The following is a 17,558-nucleotide window of genomic DNA, read 5'->3' as shown; positions in this document are numbered from 1 at the left end:
TTATGAATGTGTGTTTCTAGGGCTGTTTGTCTTCAAGAGATACGAGGGAATGTTTATGGAAACTCAAGGATTACGGGATGTTGTTGTGAAGCAGTTTGGTATAATACTACTTGTTGGATTTGTGCTGGTCAGACAAAGTCTGAGCATTGAAACATACACAACTAAGACTATTCAATAAACTTTTTTATCATCACATCGTCTCCTGCTTCTGCTCATCACTGGCTTTTCTCAGTCAACTTCTTGGATGATAGAAGACTGTTAAAAGAGTTTTTGGACATTTTGAGTATCAGACAAGACTTGCTGATAACAGGTTTTGGGTATTAGACTACTTTGCTGACTATAGTTGTTCAAAAACCAGACAAAACGGATACGTTCTGATAGGATCTGGCGTCCGGCTGGCTCTTAATATATGGCATGATCTAACAACCTGTTGACAGTTTGTATAACTGGATGGTTGAGTTTTGACAGTTACAGATTTTTCTTGACAGCAGATCGAGTTGTGTGAGGAAAGAAAAGTATAATAATAATATTACCATAAACTAATGACAGAAATCTGTGACATCTGAGATGTTACACTATATTTATATTTTATATTTGCTCTATATTTTCAGAAAAATACTTGTTCCATCTGTCATATAAAAGTTAAAAGTTTCCGCACAGTAACTGAAGGAAAAAGTTTTGCTAGCAGGCAGAAGATCTTCATTAATCTTCATTGCTGACTGTATTAAATTATGAAGCAGGCAGCAGACCTGAATTGGATTTACTCCTCATTTGGTAAAACCCACTCACTATCTGGTTAAACATATATTTATTATTATGTTATCCCAGTTAGTGTTAAAATTCTCCCATATTGGCATTGTTTATCCCAACAGAACATATTCAACATCAATAATTACATAATAATATAAAATAAATTAGAATGACTTAAAATATAAACAGAATTGTTGGAATATAACCAAATAAATTACAAAAATAAGGTCCAACAATATAAAGTGATGATCATTAATGAATTCTTCAAAATTTATAATTAGGCTGAAAAAAAAAAAGAGTTTAAGATAAACAGTATTCTAGACATTCTTGAATCTAGAAAACACTGCAAGGAAACCCACATTTGTCTGAAGTCAACATAAGTATAAATCAGTCTCAAACCTGTTCGGCTTTTGATTAGTGAATTTTTATTTTTTTTATTTTTTTTTATAAATAAAAGTCAAAGAAGCAGAAATTCCAAAACATGCATTTCACAATTGTACATTCTATATCTGTTGCCAGGCAACAACAACATTAATTATCCACATAATTAAGATGAACTCATTTAGGCACAGGGAAAACCTTCCTTCAAAGTTTGGTAACATTTCACTTCTTCACAACTTCTAAAAAAGTTACCCTTCAAAAGTAAATATTTTACTAATAAAAGATTAATAACCCCTCTGAAAAGCAATTTGATAAAAATATCAAGCTCAATTTAAGGGTGAATTTTAATTCACTCTGTAAACATTTTTCACATTTCAAACAAATAAAGAAAGTTTATTGCACATAACAATCATATATATAGTGCTGTAATATATTAAATGCATTTTTTTTCACAACAGTAACCCACAGTAATAAATATGATAAAAATTAAATACATATAGTGAAAATATTCATTCTCTGAAATCAGTTCTTCTCCTGAAGACACAAACTTGGTTCATGGCTTTTGTTGATGCTGATTCCACTGACTGAATTGCTTTACTTTTTAACCAATTTACCAAAACACATCTGAGGTGAACCTTTGTTCATATACATTCATTTTAAAGGGGTGGTTGACTGGTTTTTTTCTAGGTTTGATTGTGTTTATAGGGTGCAGTCAAACATGTGCTCATGCTTCGTTTTTTTAAAAATGCATTATTTTTTCACATAATTTACCTTTATTCTACACCACTCTGTCCCTTCTCTGATAAACGTCCCGATTATTTCCTGGTTTTATGAAGCCTCTCCCTCAGAAATACGCAATGGGCTGAGATTGGTCAGCTGGTCCAGTGTGCTGTGATTGGCTAAACCGCCTCTAGTGCGCATCTAAACATCCCGCCCCTCAGCTCAGCGGCATGTCCTCCGGTTGTATTGTAAACAATGGCGTCGTCTATATTGCTTATCAATTTGAGCCCGAATGAGATGTAGAGGATATTGAAGAGGATCGCGCAGAACCTGTGCAAGCACGGCTCTTAATGGTATGTTTGTTTTGTTTGTTGTTGGTTCATACTTTTAGATATGCTGTTATTTGTAAGTGCTACTGCTTCTGTTCGCTTTTAATATACGGTTTTATTCTGATTAAAGCTTTAATACAGCACGCGAGTCCATGTATAACGCTTCTCATTGCTATGTGAAAATAAGTGTATAATTGGAACAGTTTGTTGGAGCTGATCTAATGATCTGAATGAGAGAAAGAGAGAGAGAGATGCAGAGCAGGGCGACGCGAGGAACAGTATTAAGAACCGCTGCTTTAGAACGAAAGATTTTGAAACTTGTGAATACATTAGAATCGTTAGAAGACAGAATTGCGATTCATACATGAATAGATTTTTACGTGCACCCCTAGTTTTCTCTTCCTCTTCTCTAAAGCAGCGCAGCATGGCCTCGCCCCCTTCGTTACATGTTTCCGGGGGCGGGGTTTATCTGGGTTCGTGACGTATCAGACCCGGGAAGTAGTTTGCTGTAGTCCCTTACCAGCCGTTTTTGTAGGCATTAAACTGCCAGAATTTTAAAAGACAATATCTCTGTTTGCATTGAACTTTCATCGCCGCAACTTTGCAGATATTGTTTATGATCAAACAGCAACATTACACACTAACTAACGTTCAAAAAGTGAAATCGCAATCAACCACCCCTTTAATGAGTTCCAGTTTTCAGTTTGGTCTCAGTGGGAGAATGGTCACCCTTCTCCTCAAAAGTCTCTCAGTACCTGATGCATTTCAAATAATTCTTGAAATAATGATGGGCCAGTTTGTTTCTTCCATCTTTTCGTCCTGGAAACCTAAAGCGCCTGTAATTGCTTTGCTTGCGTTTCTTCTGATGGGAGACTGAAAGTCCTTTGCAAGAGGCAATCAGCAAATCTCCAAGACCATCTAGAAAAAACTCTGCAGGGGTTTAGGGTAGAGACAGAAAAAGAAGACCAATCATAAAAAGACACTCAAGAAAATAGTATGTTTTCGTAAGTCAGAATTTTCAAGGAAAAAGATTTACTCTTTAGAATGAAAGAACAGTCTGATTCACTGCAAATTTTTCACATAGCATTGTCATTAAATATGAAAATAGGGCGTTTCACAGGTATTCAGTGTGCAAACCATAAATTAGGCAATCATCCTAAAACCCCGAAGATGCACCTACCAGTGTGAGCCACCCGCTTCAGAAATGGATCAAAGCCAACCCGTCGCACCGCATCTGTCCGTGCCAGGAAGTAGTTGACGACCCCATCTACAAAGATGCAGCTGTTAAGGCCTGGAACTGATTGCATCTTCTTCCTATGCAAACGTCTGAGACAACCACCTCCTCTTCATCCCCTTCATCGTACTGAAGGCGGAAAAAGAACTGATTTCTTTCCACTGCACCACCAACCTGAGCCAGAGAGAGAGAGATGGTAAGGAACTGCCTCTATAGCTGAAATTATCCACTTTTATTTATAGGTTAATAGCTAGAAAAGGCCACATCATCTTTCCCTCACCATCCGGTCAAAATGAACACTAATACAAAAAAAAGAGGTGAGCAGAGAAAAGCAATGGGTCTAATTCACTAATCATTTCATGGATTGTTTATATTTAATACACAGAAAAACATCTCATGAAAATTTGTAAGCATTTAAGAACATAAACTTATCTTAACACATTTTCTTATCATCACACAAAAATTTGTGCATATACACATTTAGTGAATGAGATCCATTTTTCTCCAGCATGAATTCTCTTTACTTACCACATCCAGTTCTGGAGCTTTTTCCATTATCTCCACAAAGCTTTCAATCCGTGTATTGTTATTGAACATGTAGTCATCATCAACCCACAGGAAGTATTTAGTGGTGACCTGAGAAACAGCCAGATTCCTGCCTGCAAACCAGCCCTGAGGAAACAGATTTTCCAGATGTCATTCTCCCGACAGCATTATGTTGATCAGTGTGGCCTTAAAAAATATTTACCTGTGCAGGAGGCATAATGTATTGCTCTAAGTTGTAACCAGTCACGTTTTGCGGCTCCAGGCTGTCGTCTGCAATGATGATCTTGATTTCAGGGTAAAACTGTCGGATGCTGTTGATGAGGATGTTCAGCTCGTCATATCTCAGAAAGGTCTTGGTTGTTATGGTCACCTGTGAGTTAATATCTACAGTAAGACAGAGAGAAAGAAGGGTCACTGACCATACATAATCTAAACGACATCAGACATGTGCAAGTTTTGTGGTCTTACCTGTCCCTGGGTCATACAGAACAGGAACTGATGGTCTCTTGATCACAATGGAAAATATGGCCTCATATTCCTCAAAAGAAAAATTAACTAGGGAAACAATGAAAAGTTATTTACAGTATCTCAATTTAAAAATAAAAATATATTGAATCTAAATCCAAAAGTAAAAAGTAAACTAGACTGTATAAAAACAATGAGCACAATAGCTCACACCCATTCTCTGAACATAATGGAAAAGAGGGTGGTGCTGACATTACCCAGATCTTTAGTCTTGATGTGGTAGATGGTGCTGGTGTAGGTCACTCTGGAGAGCAGATCGTTGAGTTGTGTGAGGTTGCTGGATGAGATGGTCAGATTACTCCGACCCTGTCCCTCCACCTGATCTCCATCCAGAGGATCCTCCACGGAGAGTACTCCTTTATTCACACTCAAAGACACCTATTGGTAGATGAATTGATAATCAGTGGGAAATGCATCAATAATCATGACTGGAGATCTTTCACAAAGAAAGTAACTAGCAGTCTTGAGTTTGCATTTGAAGAAAACAGAAAAGATTCATTTGGATCGTGTAAGCCCTTGCAAAGTAAAGCGCAAAAGACCCTCCACCTTCACTGACAACATCAAACCAGAAAACCCCACACATCTATGTGGGCCACACATATTTTAAAACAAACCTTATATAGTCTTCTTTTTTGTGCATGCAGAGCCAAACCTGTGAAAATGGGCAGTTTCACAATTCATATCTAATTTTCATAAATAATAACCTTTTTCTTCTAACCAAGATGTAAAATTCCATGAAAGTACATTTTTACTTAGTTAATAAACCTCAAATCTTTATTGTGTACACAGTAAACAACTAATTTCTTTTTGCAAAAAATATACAGGAACATCTGTAATGGCTTCTGACAAATAAGACTTAACATTCCAAGCAGAAAGAGATATCTACGCAAAGTCATAAAAACATATAAGATCAGAAACCTGTTCCAATGGGCCCGGTCTCATGAAAATGCATATAATACGCCAAATAAAACCGAAAACTCATGGTATTGATATGCAAAAATGGACTTTGGCGTACATATGATTGGCGTGCATATAATACGCAGTTTTCACGTACATGATACGCATCTCTACCCCACAACCCTAATCCTAGCTTTTTGTTAAGGCTAGTTTGTCTCTTAGATATATATTCGTAAATAACTGCAACTGAGTTGTTGAGCTTAAAGTGATGTGTATATGCTAAACATTTATGCTAAAAGTTACAGTTAGTCTTGAAATGTAACACTTTTTTTTCTCTGTTTTAGGTGTTCATGGAGTTCTACAGGATTGTGGGCAAGAATCTCAAGCAATCATCTAATTGAGATATTTCAGTCTAAAGAGGGGATGTTGGGCAGCTGTTGACCGCTTTCACAACAAATCAAGGTTAGTCCATATCCATTATAGACTTGCATTGCATTGTTTTTCACAGCTTAAGTAATGAAAATGTATCAAGTTTACAATATTGGTTGTGTAATACAATCAAAATTGTGCCTGACTGGTTCTGCTTTCTTGTGATCATTTCTTTCATTTTATTAATCGATTCATTTTACTCCCCAACAGACTAAAGAGCCGACTGATACTAGGTTTCTGGTGCTCAGAGGGCTCCCTTTTGCCCTTTGAGACAACCCTACAGATTTCTACAAAGTATGCTTTGTAAGTAACCACTGTTTTCTCTCAAAATATCTAACAGGACATAAAACAATCATTTCACCATTAATTGATAGTTCCTGTGTTCGTCATTTCTGATAGTTAAAAAACATGCAAGGTTTTTTTTTTTTTTTTTTCTTTCTTCAACTGATGGTAGCCATTGACTTGCATTAAATGAATTACCAAGAATCAGAGTTACAGCTAAAAATCTTTAATGTTCTACTGAAGAAAAACTCAGCGATGTTGGATGGCCTGAGGGTGTGGAAATTAACAGCAGATTTTAATTTATCCGTGAACTTTTTTTTTTTTTTTTTTCTCTTTTTTTTAATGGAACATCATGGGTTTCTGTCCCTCCATTAAAGTCTATATTACCAAAATTTAAATAATCATTTTGAGGAGAGATAATTTAAATTTTTGATGGACTATTCATTTAATTAACTCCAGCAGTTGTAACAAATTGCTTAACATTATTTATGGTTATATAATGAAAAATTTCATGATTGTGCTCTTTCGTTGTTAGGACTCTGATGACGATTACGCATTCCACCACCTGGACATTGGAATCATCCTCATTGAGCATGAAGGTGATGTGCTCTCATCCTCTCCGTCTCAATCCAGCCTCATTGAAGATCATCATTGAAGGAGATTTTGTGATGGACAGTATTGAAGACTTGTCAAAAGCTATGTGCATTCTGTATGGACTTACGCACTGCATCTCAACTATCCTAAATCTATGAAGAACACCTTCCAGATCATCCAACAGGTACTTCTCATGTTGGGCCACAGTGAACTAAAACCCAGGTTGCAAACTCTGAAAAATTGTCTTACAATGTTAGGAAATGCAAGAAGCTTCAATGAGAAGTCACTTGTGTTCTGCCGTACGAGACATTAAAGTGTATTCTGTCTCTGCATATCAGTGCTGTTAGTGCTCAGTTAATGTGTGTTCACACAATTCTTCAGCCAAGTTTAAAGTTACAGAGACTTGCCTCTGTTTTAATTTAAGCCCAGTTGTTAATGCACATCCAGGCATTCACAAGAGATATAGCATATATTCTTGAATACTGTGTTCATGTTTCTTCTACAAAATAGTTACAATTGTTAACAAGCTGTTCCAAAGCTTATTTTTCTTGTCTTGTGGCTGACAAGTTTTATGTATTGTCGTGCTACCATTTCTTTGGTGAACAATAATAAAAATAAAAAACATTGGTGCATTTACATCTGTTTTTCTTTTTTCCAATTTATATGAAACTAAATGTTTAATACAATAAATCTCAAAATCTATGTCTAATTACATGACATTACATAAATGTGTCATTACTTAAAAACATTTGTTAATGTTATTTGCTAATATATGTTTTTGTAGTTGTAACTTGAAATAGCTATTTTATACAACCTATACTCCAAATAATAATTGATGTGAACTAATGATTTTGAGTAAAGATTACTAATGTAAACCTGATTTGTCTACTGCATGAACTTAAGGTTCTATGTTAATACAACTGAACCGGTTTAGTTTCACCCCGTAAAAACTAAAATGGTTTCGTGCAACGGGTTTCCTCGCAAATTTCTAGTAAAGTCAACTAATCCGGGTTAAGAGTGCAACAAGACTGAAATGCCTGGTTTAATGGCAATGCAAAGTCCACGCAAAGGCCACATACAAACATATCTTCACAATCATTTCATATGGTTTTCAGTGGCAGTGGTCATTTAATTCAGAGTAGCTAATTGTAAAATTAAAAATAAAAAGTAGCTTAATGTGTCAATGGGCTTTGTGTATTTCAGATACGTCCATAACGTTGGTTTCATATTATGCCACATAAGTGCATATTTATCTGCGAGGAGGCGTGATGTAGTGCTGTATGTTGAGACCAGATGCATTTTCTGGCATCACACTATAGTCGGTAAAGATCTTGATGTTCGGTATAACTGGCTGATATTCTTGATGAGGACTTTGAATGAGGAGTTAGTATCTAGTCTCAGAAAAAGAAAAGAGAGAGAGAGGGTGTGATAGTCAAACCTTCAAGAGCTAAATCCAATGTGGGTAGATGCAATAAAAACGATGGATAAAACCAATAACATGCATGAGCCAAACATCTATAAATTAGATAAAATTCCCCACAGGTTCGGGCTTCCTTTTAAGGCCAAGCCCATTCAGCTGAAACAGCGCAAATAAACCAGCTCAGAATTTTATAACACGCCAAGTACAATAAGAACACAATAAAAACAGTGATGGAGGACAACTCCATCACAGAGGGGATCATATAAGCATGCATATATTCAATATTGTGTAATTTCAATTGTGTGTTCCTTCCCGCCTCTGGGGACAGAGGGTTCGAACTCGGGACGCCCGTAACACAATCATTTAATCATTTTATTATTCCATTTAATCATATAGTCATTTAGGAAAATCTATATAACCATTTATATACTTATTTCATGGATTTATTCATTGATTTGTCTTTTCAAATTTTTTTATATTATTTTTCCATTGTCGTTTAGTCTTATGAATGTGTGTTTCTAGGGCTGTTTGTCTTCAAGAGATACGAGGGAATGTTTATGGAAACTCAAGGATTACGGGATGTTGTTGTGAAGCAGTTTGGTATAATACTACTTGTTGGATTTGTGCTGGTCAGACAAAGTCTGAGCATTGAAACATACACAACTAAGACTATTCAATAAACTTTTTTATCATCACATCGTCTCCTGCTTCTGCTCATCACTGGCTTTTCTCAGTCAACTTCTTGGATGATAGAAGACTGTTAAAAGAGTTTTTGGACATTTTGAGTATCAGACAAGACTTGCTGATAACAGGTTTTGGGTATTAGACTACTTTGCTGACTATAGTTGTTCAAAAACCAGACAAAACGGATACGTTCTGATAGGATCTGGCGTCCGGGCTGGCTCTTAATATATGGCATGATCTAACAACCTGTTGACAGTTTGTATAACTGGATGGTTGAGTTTTGACAGTTACAGATTTTTCTTGACAGCAGATCGAGTTGTGTGAGGAAAGAAAAGTATAATAATAATATTACCATAAACTAATGACAGAAATCTGTGACATCTGAGATGTTACACTATATTTATATTTTATATTTGCTCTATATTTTCAGAAAAATACTTGTTCCATCTGTCATATAAAAAGTTAAAAGTTTCCCGCACAGTAACTGAAGGAAAAAGTTTTGCTAGCAGGCAGAAGATCTTCATTAATCTTCATTGCTGACTGTATTAAATTATGAAGCAGGCAGCAGACCTGAATTGGATTTACTCCTCATTTGGTAAAACCCACTCACTATCTGGTTAAACATATATTTATTATTATGTTATCCCAGTTAGTGTTAAAATTCTCCCATATTGGCATTGTTTATCCCAACAGAACATATTCAACATCAATAATTACATAATAATATAAAATAAATTAGAATGACTTAAAATATAAACAGAATTGTTGGAATATAACCAAATAAATTACAAAAATAAGGTCCAACAATATAAAGTGATGATCATTAATGAATTCTTCAAAATTTATAATTAGGCTGAAAAAAAAAAAAAGAGTTTAAGATAAACAGTATTCTAGACATTCTTGAATCTAGAAAACACTGCAAGGAAACCCACATTTGTCTGAAGTCAACATAAGTCTCAAACCTGTTCGGCTTTTGATTAGTGAATTTTTATTTTTATTTTTTTTATTTTTTTTTATAAATAAAAGTCAAAGAAGCAGAAATTCCAAAACATGCATTTCACAATTGTACATTCTATATCTGTTGCCAGGCAACAACAACATTAATTATCCACATAATTAAGATGAACTCATTTAGGCACAGGGAAAACCTTCCTTCAAAGTTTGGTAACATTTCACTTCTTCACAACTTCTAAAAAAGTTACCCTTCAAAAGTAAATATTTTACTAATAAAAGATTAATAACCCCTCTGAAAAGCAATTTGATAAAAATATCAAGCTCAATTTAAGGGTGAATTTTAATTCACTCTGTAAACATTTTTCACATTTCAAACAAATAAAGAAAGTTTATTGCACATAACAATCATATATATAGTGCTGTAATATATTAAATGCATTTTTTTCACAACAGTAACCCACAGTAATAAATATGATAAAATTAAATACATATAGTGAAAATATTCATTCTCTGAAATCAGTTCTTCTCCTGAAGACACAAACTTGGTTCATGGCTTTTGTTGATGCTGATTCCACTGACTGAATTGCTTTACTTTTTAACCAATTTACCAAAACACATCTGAGGTGAACCTTTGTTCATATACATTCATTTTAAAGGGGTGGTTGACTGGTTTTTTTCTAGGTTTGATTGTGTTTATAGGGTGCAGTCAAACATGTGCTCATGCTTCGTTTTTTTAAAAATGCATTATTTTTTCACATAATTTACCTTTATTCTACACCACTCTGTCCCTTCTCTGATAAACGCCCCGATTATTTCCTGGTTTTATGAAGCCTCTCCCTCAGAAATACGCAATGGGCTGAGATTGGTCAGCTGGTCCAGTGTGCTGTGATTGGCTAAACCGCCTCTAGTGCGCATCTAAACATCCCGCCCCTCAGCTCAGCGGCATGTCCTCCGGTTGTATTGTAAACAATGGCGTCGTCTATATTGCTTATCAATTTGAGCCCGAATGAGATGTAGAGGATATTGAAGAGGATCGCAGAACCTGTGCAAGCACGGCTCTTAATGGTATGTTTGTTTTGTTTGTTGTTGGTTCATACTTTTAGATATGCTGTTATTTGTAAGTGCTACTGCTTCTGTTCGCTTTTAATATACGGTTTTATTCTGATTAAAGCTTTAATACAGCACGCGAGTCCATGTATAACGCTTCTCATTGCTATGTGAAAATAAGTGTATAATTGGAACAGTTTGTTGGAGCTGATCTAATGATCTGAATGAGAGAAAGAGAGAGAGATGCAGAGCAGGGCGACGCGAGGAACAGTATTAAGAACCGCTGCTTTAGAACGAAAGATTTTGAAACTTGTGAATACATTAGAATCGTTAGAAGACAGAATTGCGATTCATACATGAATAGATTTTTACGTGCACCCCTAGTTTTCTCTTCCTCTTCTAAAGCAGCGCAGCATGGCCTCGCCCCTTCGTTACATGTTTCCGGGCGGGTTTATCTGGGTTCGTGACGATCAGACCCGGGAAGTAGTTTGCTGTAGTCCCTTACCAGCCGTTTTGTAGGCATTAAACTGCCAGAATTTTAAAAGACAATATCTCTGTTTGCATTGAACTTTCATCGCCGCAACTTTGCAGATATTGTTTATGATCAAACAGCAACATTACACACTAACTAACGTTCAAAAAGTGAAATCGCAATCAACCACCCCTTTAATGAGTTCCAGTTTTCAGTTTGGTCTCAGTGGGAGAATGGTCACCCTTCTCCTCAAAAGTCTCTCAGTACCTGATGCATTTCAAATAATTCTTGAAATAATGATGGGCCAGTTTGTTTCTTCCATCTTTTTGTCCTGGAAACCTAAAGCGCCTGTAATTGCTTTGCTTGCGTTTCTTCTGATGGGAGACTGAAAGTCCTTTGCAAGAGGCAATCAGCAAATCTCCAAGACCATCTAGAAAAAACTCTGCAGGGGTTTAGGGTAGAGACAGAAAAAGAAGACCAATCATAAAAAGACACTCAAGAAGATAGTATGTTTTCGTAAGTCAGAATTTTCAAGGAAAAAGATTTACTCTTTAGAATGAAAGAACAGTCTGATTCACTGCAAATTTTTCACATAGCATTGTCATTAAATATGAAAATAGGGCGTTTCACAGGTATTCAGTGTGCAAACCATAAATTAGGCAATCATCCTAAAACCCCCGAAGATGCACCTACCAGTGTGAGCCACCCGCTTCAGAAATGGATCAAAGCCAACCCGTCGCACCGCATCTGTCCGTGCCAGGAAGTAGTTGACGACCCCATCTACAAAGATGCAGCTGTTAAGGCCTGGAACTGATTGCATCTTCTTCCTATGCAAACGTCTGAGACAACCACCCTCCTCTTCATCCCCTTCATCGTACTGAAGGCGGAAAAAGAACTGATTTCTTTCCACTGCACCACCAACCTGAGCCAGAGAGAGAGAGATGGTAAGGAACTGCCTCTATAGCTGAAATTATCCACTTTTATTTATAGGTTAATAGCTAGAAAAGGCCACATCATCTTTCCCTCACCATCCGGTCAAAATGAACACTAATACAAAAAAAAGAGGTGAGCAGAGAAAAGCAATGGGTCTAATTCACTAATCATTTCATGGATTGTTTATATTTAATACACAGAAAAACATCTCATGAAAATTTGTAAGCATTTAAGAACATAAACTTATCTTAACACATTTTCTTATCATCACACAAAAATTTGTGCATATACACATTTAGTGAATGAGATCCATTTTTCTCCAGCATGAATTCTCTTTACTTACCACATCCAGTTCTGGAGCTTTTTCCATTATCTCCACAAAGCTTTCAATCCGTGTATTGTTATTGAACATGTAGTCATCATCAACCCACAGGAAGTATTTAGTGGTGACCTGAGAAACAGCCAGATTCCTGCCTGCAAACCAGCCCTGAGGAAACAGATTTTCCAGATGTCATTCTCCCGACAGCATTATGTTGATCAGTGTGGCCTTAAAAAATATTTACCTGTGCAGGAGGCATAATGTATTGCTCTAAGTTGTAACCAGTCACGTTTTGCGGCTCCAGGCTGTCGTCTGCAATGATGATCTTGATTTCAGGGTAAAACTGTCGGATGCTGTTGATGAGGATGTTCAGCTCGTCATATCTCAGAAAGGTCTTGGTTGTTATGGTCACCTGTGAGTTAATATCTACAGTAAGACAGAGAGAAAGAAGGGTCACTGACCATACATAATCTAAACGACATCAGACATGTGCAAGTTTTGTGGTCTTACCTGTCCCTGGGTCATACAGAACAGGAACTGATGGTCTCTTGATCACAATGGAAAATATGGCCTCATATTCCTCAAAAGAAAAATTAACTAGGGAAACAATGAAAAGTTATTTACAGTATCTCAATTTAAAAATAAAAATATATTGAATCTAAATCCAAAAGTAAAAAGTAAACTAGACTGTATAAAAACAATGAGCACAATAGCTCACACCCATTCTCTGAACATAATGGAAAAAGAGGGTGGTGCTGACATTACCCAGATCTTTAGTCTTGATGTGGTAGATGGTGCTGGTGTAGGTCACTCTGGAGAGCAGATCGTTGAGTTGTGTGAGGTTGCTGGATGAGATGGTCAGATTACTCCGACCCTGTCCCTCCACCTGATCTCCATCCAGAGGATCCTCCACGGAGAGTACTCCTTTATTCACACTCAAAGACACCTATTGGTAGATGAATTGATAATCAGTGGGAAATGCATCAATAATCATGACTGGAGATCTTTCACAAAGAAAGTAACTAGCAGTCTTGAGTTTGCATTTGAAGAAAACAGAAAAGATTCATTTGGATCGTGTAAGCCCTTGCAAAGTAAAGCGCAAAAGACCCTCCACCTTCACTGACAACATCAAACCAGAAAACCCCACACATCTATGTGGGCCACACATATTTTAAAACAAACCTTATATAGTCTTCTTTTTTGTGCATGCAGAGCCAAACCTGTGAAAATGGGCAGTTTCACAATTCATATCTAATTTTCATAAATAATAACCTTTTTCTTCTAACCAAGATGTAAAATTCCATGAAAGTACATTTTTACTTAGTTAATAAACCTCAAATCTTTATTGTGTACACAGTAAACAACTAATTTCTTTTTGCAAAAAATATACAGGAACATCTGTAATGGCTTCTGACAAATAAGACTTAACATTCCAAGCAGAAAGAGATATCTACGCAAAGTCATAAAAACATATAAGATCAGAAACCTGTTCCAATGGGCCCGGTCTCATGAAAATGCATATAATACGCCAAATAAAACCGAAAACTCATGGTATTGATATGCAAAAATGGACTTTGGCGTACATATGATTGGCGTGCATATAATACGCAGTTTTCACGTACATGATACGCATCTCTACCCCACAACCCTAATCCTACCCATCGCATAGCATATACACGCCAAAGTCCATTTTTGCGTATCAATACCACGAGTTTTCATTTTTATTTGGCGTACTATTTATACGCACTTTCATGAGATCGGGTTGTTCCAAATGCAGGAAAGAGTTTTACCTGGTATCACAGTTTTTGCAAGAGGTGCCACTACGAAACCCTGAATGGGATATTGGAGGGGTGAGTTGGGTTGGGCTAGTATAAGTGACTCCATTTTTGTCCCCATCCTAAGAAATGCAGAATTAGAACTTTTAGAATTTAGCCAAACCGAATTTAAGAGTAACGAGAATGAAATGGAATGTTCTTTGACCTGAGCTGGTATTGACGGTACTCCTCAGACCGACGTCTCTGAAGGTCTTCCAGTTCATCCGCCGGCACATGTTGAGCATTTAGAGTGTATCCTTCACAGGAACAAGATGAACGATTTTTGCTGGGAAATGGCCCAATGTTGTGGTCAGACAGTCTGCGAAAACACAAATAATATGGTAAATATCACAGATAAGAGGTTACATGAAATGATGCAGAAGTAATATAAAGTTACAGAGAATATTCTGAATAATTAACCAGCCACTGACCTTTGCTTAGAAAATTGGAGGCGCCTGGTGCTGCAAAAAAGAAAAGAAACCAAAAAAAAGTCACCTATTAAACAAACTTGCAAGACCACAGGAGGACGGAAAGACAAAAAGTGACAAACAAATATGACCAAGAGAGAGTAGTAGGGTCATACCCTGATGGCAACAGTCTTCTTGTGACATCTGTAACATCCAGAAATCCACTTTGTATACTATAAATACCCAGTACAGTAAGACAGAGCCCAGTTAGGAATAACTTAAAGAGAAAGCTGTAGTTCATTTCTGGAGATGATCTGAAAGGAAGAAGTATAAAGCAAATAAGAAAGCAGTTAAATATAGATTTGCTGGGGTTGTAGCCTTACAACCAATGAATGATCAATCAAACCAAACAAAAGTAATCTTAACAAATGAAAACACAAAAACATATAGCATTGATCATATAGGCTACTAAATATATGACCAAAATAAAATGAATGCTAAATCAATCAATCAGTCAATGTTTGGTAACATTGTCTGCACCTTTCTCCCACACACTTTGTGGTGAAAAAGACCAACATTATCCCTTAATTTAGCAGGGTTGTTCAGTAGGTTCAAGGTCTACCTAAGGGTTCCACTGATCAAAAAACAAACAAACAAAAACATCTGCAATGCTAGTAACAGCGCCTTCTTTTCTACGGACATAATGTAGGCTACTGTAGCTACACCTGACATTCCCTGCCAATATTGCTACACTCTTAAAAATAAAGGTGCTTCACTATGCCATAGAAGAACCTTTTTTGTCTAAATGGTTCCATAAAGAACTTTTCAAATCTGTTTCACAAAAGGTTATTTGTAGGTTCTTCAGATAATAAAAATGTAAGAAAGAGATGGTTCTTTAATGAACCTTTGACTGAATGGTTCTTTGAGGAACCAAAAATGGTTCTTCTATGGCATCGCTGTGAAGAACCTTTTAAGCACCTTTATTTTTAAGTGTATAGGCTACTTTACCGACCCGGCTTGATAAAACTGACGTCTCGCGCCACAGTTTCCAGGTCCACGCGCTCTATCAGATCCACTGATCTAGGCTATAATAAAGGACTCGTATAGCCTATAGGCGAATCGGTATTTGTTTAAACTCTGGAATTTCCCCGGAAACGTTCCATTCATATCAGATCGAAGGACTCGCAACAGACATCAGAATTACAAGCGTCAAAGAAGTGCTCATTATGAATTCTGTTTAAAGATAGGCTACTACATTTAATATCTATATTATGCTATAGCATACCTTAATCCCTGCACCATTTTATACAGTTGTTCACTGTGTTTATGTAATGTTGTGCTGTAATGTTGTTACGAACTGCAAATGTTCCGACAATAATTTCGTTAACAGCTTATTTACAGGTTGGTTAAATTAATAAGTAATTCAACAAAATATACATAACAATTAACTTCAACTGAAACTGAAACTGTAAACTAGCAAAACGCCACAGAAGTCTTGAAGAGTCTGACATATGTTACTCAATCAATAAATAAAATTCACGCACCACAACAAAAAAGAAATAGCTAACGCTGAACTGCCTTCGAAAAGTAACAATTAGCCTACCCTAATTTACATACACATATACTAAAACAAATCTTGCACGACTGATAAACTGCCAATCGGGTGATTTTAGGTCATCAAATCTCTAATTACAATGTCTTTAAGGGACTTTGGCCACTACAACTGGTGCGACGCGCGGAATAGTCTACGGTTCAGGTCCAGATTGTCAAATATATGGTTTAGGTCCAGATTTCTCTGCAGTTGCCTACTTTATGAAATGCTGGATATCAGTTCACCCATTCACAAAATAAAATGTAATTTATTTTGCCTTTCTACGTTTGAGTTGAAAATAGGCTAATAGCCTATTTTGCCCATTTTTATATTTAGCCTAAATTATTTTAGTCCCAAATTACGCTCATGCTTAAAGGTGTGTTAGGCTATAAACTAAATGAATGGTGCTCATAAACGAAACTGAGGAGGCTTGGACCCAGTATTTGTTACGTCACGACTTATACATGATTTAATTTCAAAACTAATTAACAATATCCTTAGGCTAATCACATCCTATTAAGCATTTGAATAGAAACTAATAAAAATAAAACTGCCGTTTTTCACCTGTATGTGTTCGACCTCAGAAAATGTTATTTTAAAATTGTATGCTCATAGGCTATAGCAAAAAATATTTACACAAAATATTTTTTATTTGCTATACAGTTATTTATACGGCTATAAATATAATAATTAAAGACTGCCTCCAGCTAGCGTTTAGTTTGTGCTACTCTGGAAGACGCTCCGGAAACATCATGTCAGGTAGAAAAAAATACATCAATAAATTAAATGAAATAAAATACTATAGCGCAGCTACACTAAATCACTACACTGACAATTTTCCACAGCATAAACCCCGCATTTCAAAGTCCAGGGTAATGTGTAACGCAAATTACAATAACTCTAACTTGACTTGATGATAAACGACGAATAATGTAATTGGTGGTCATTGAAAATGTGCATTGATTATAATGCTGTAGTGACAAATCATTCAGATATTGAACTCACCTTTAATTCACCGGGAAACACAGTCTGCTCAATAGTCACACTGGAGAAATAGCGATTCTCCAAACCCGCACAACAAGTTGTTCAGTGTCTCCCTGACACTTCTGACTAGCCCATAGACGTTTTCATTACTGTTTTGGCTCAGTTTGGTTGCCAAAGGTAAGGGTGTGTCTCACACAACAAAAATGACAACAAATATGTTTGTTTTTTAATTTATAATAATTTATT

General features: G+C 36.3%; 2 protein-coding genes across 3 annotated transcripts; both read right to left on the bottom strand.

Moving 5' to 3' along the window:
* Positions 1-1,165: 1,165 nt before the first annotated feature.
* On the bottom strand, positions 1,166-5,231 carry LOC131535575 (beta-1,4 N-acetylgalactosaminyltransferase 2-like). The gene is given in 9 exon segments (XM_058768245.1): positions 1,166-3,110; positions 3,361-3,525; positions 3,528-3,588; positions 3,943-4,086; positions 4,163-4,344; positions 4,429-4,515; positions 4,683-4,863; positions 5,100-5,137; positions 5,204-5,231. Coding segments are annotated over 9 exon segments (1,068 nt in total). The 3' UTR covers positions 1,166-2,928.
* Positions 5,232-11,395: 6,164 nt separating this feature from the next.
* LOC131537057 (beta-1,4 N-acetylgalactosaminyltransferase 1-like) lies at positions 11,396-17,420 on the bottom strand. Of its 2 annotated transcripts, XM_058770295.1 has the most exons (12): positions 17,334-17,420; positions 14,914-15,051; positions 14,762-14,791; positions 14,497-14,649; positions 14,307-14,413; positions 13,699-13,736; positions 13,282-13,462; positions 13,027-13,113; positions 12,761-12,942; positions 12,541-12,684; positions 11,958-12,186; positions 11,396-11,706 (listed from the first exon to the last, which is right to left on the bottom strand). In XM_058770295.1, the coding sequence occupies exons 2-12, from the start codon at positions 15,036-15,038 to the stop codon at positions 11,525-11,527; spliced, it is 1,458 nt and encodes a 485-aa protein (XP_058626278.1). In that variant the 5' UTR covers positions 15,039-15,051; positions 17,334-17,420; the 3' UTR covers positions 11,396-11,524. The 2 variants fall into 2 exon arrangements, with proteins under 2 accessions (XP_058626278.1, XP_058626279.1); XM_058770296.1 differs by lacking the exon at positions 17,334-17,420 and having other exon boundaries at positions 14,914-15,282.
* Between the last annotated feature and the right edge of the window lie 138 nt (positions 17,421-17,558).

The sequence above is a fragment of the Onychostoma macrolepis genome, chromosome 03 (assembly GCF_012432095.1).
Source record: "Onychostoma macrolepis isolate SWU-2019 chromosome 03, ASM1243209v1, whole genome shotgun sequence".
Lineage (NCBI taxonomy): Eukaryota > Metazoa > Chordata > Actinopteri > Cypriniformes > Cyprinidae > Onychostoma > Onychostoma macrolepis.
This window is presented reverse-complemented; position numbering and strand designations above follow the sequence as displayed.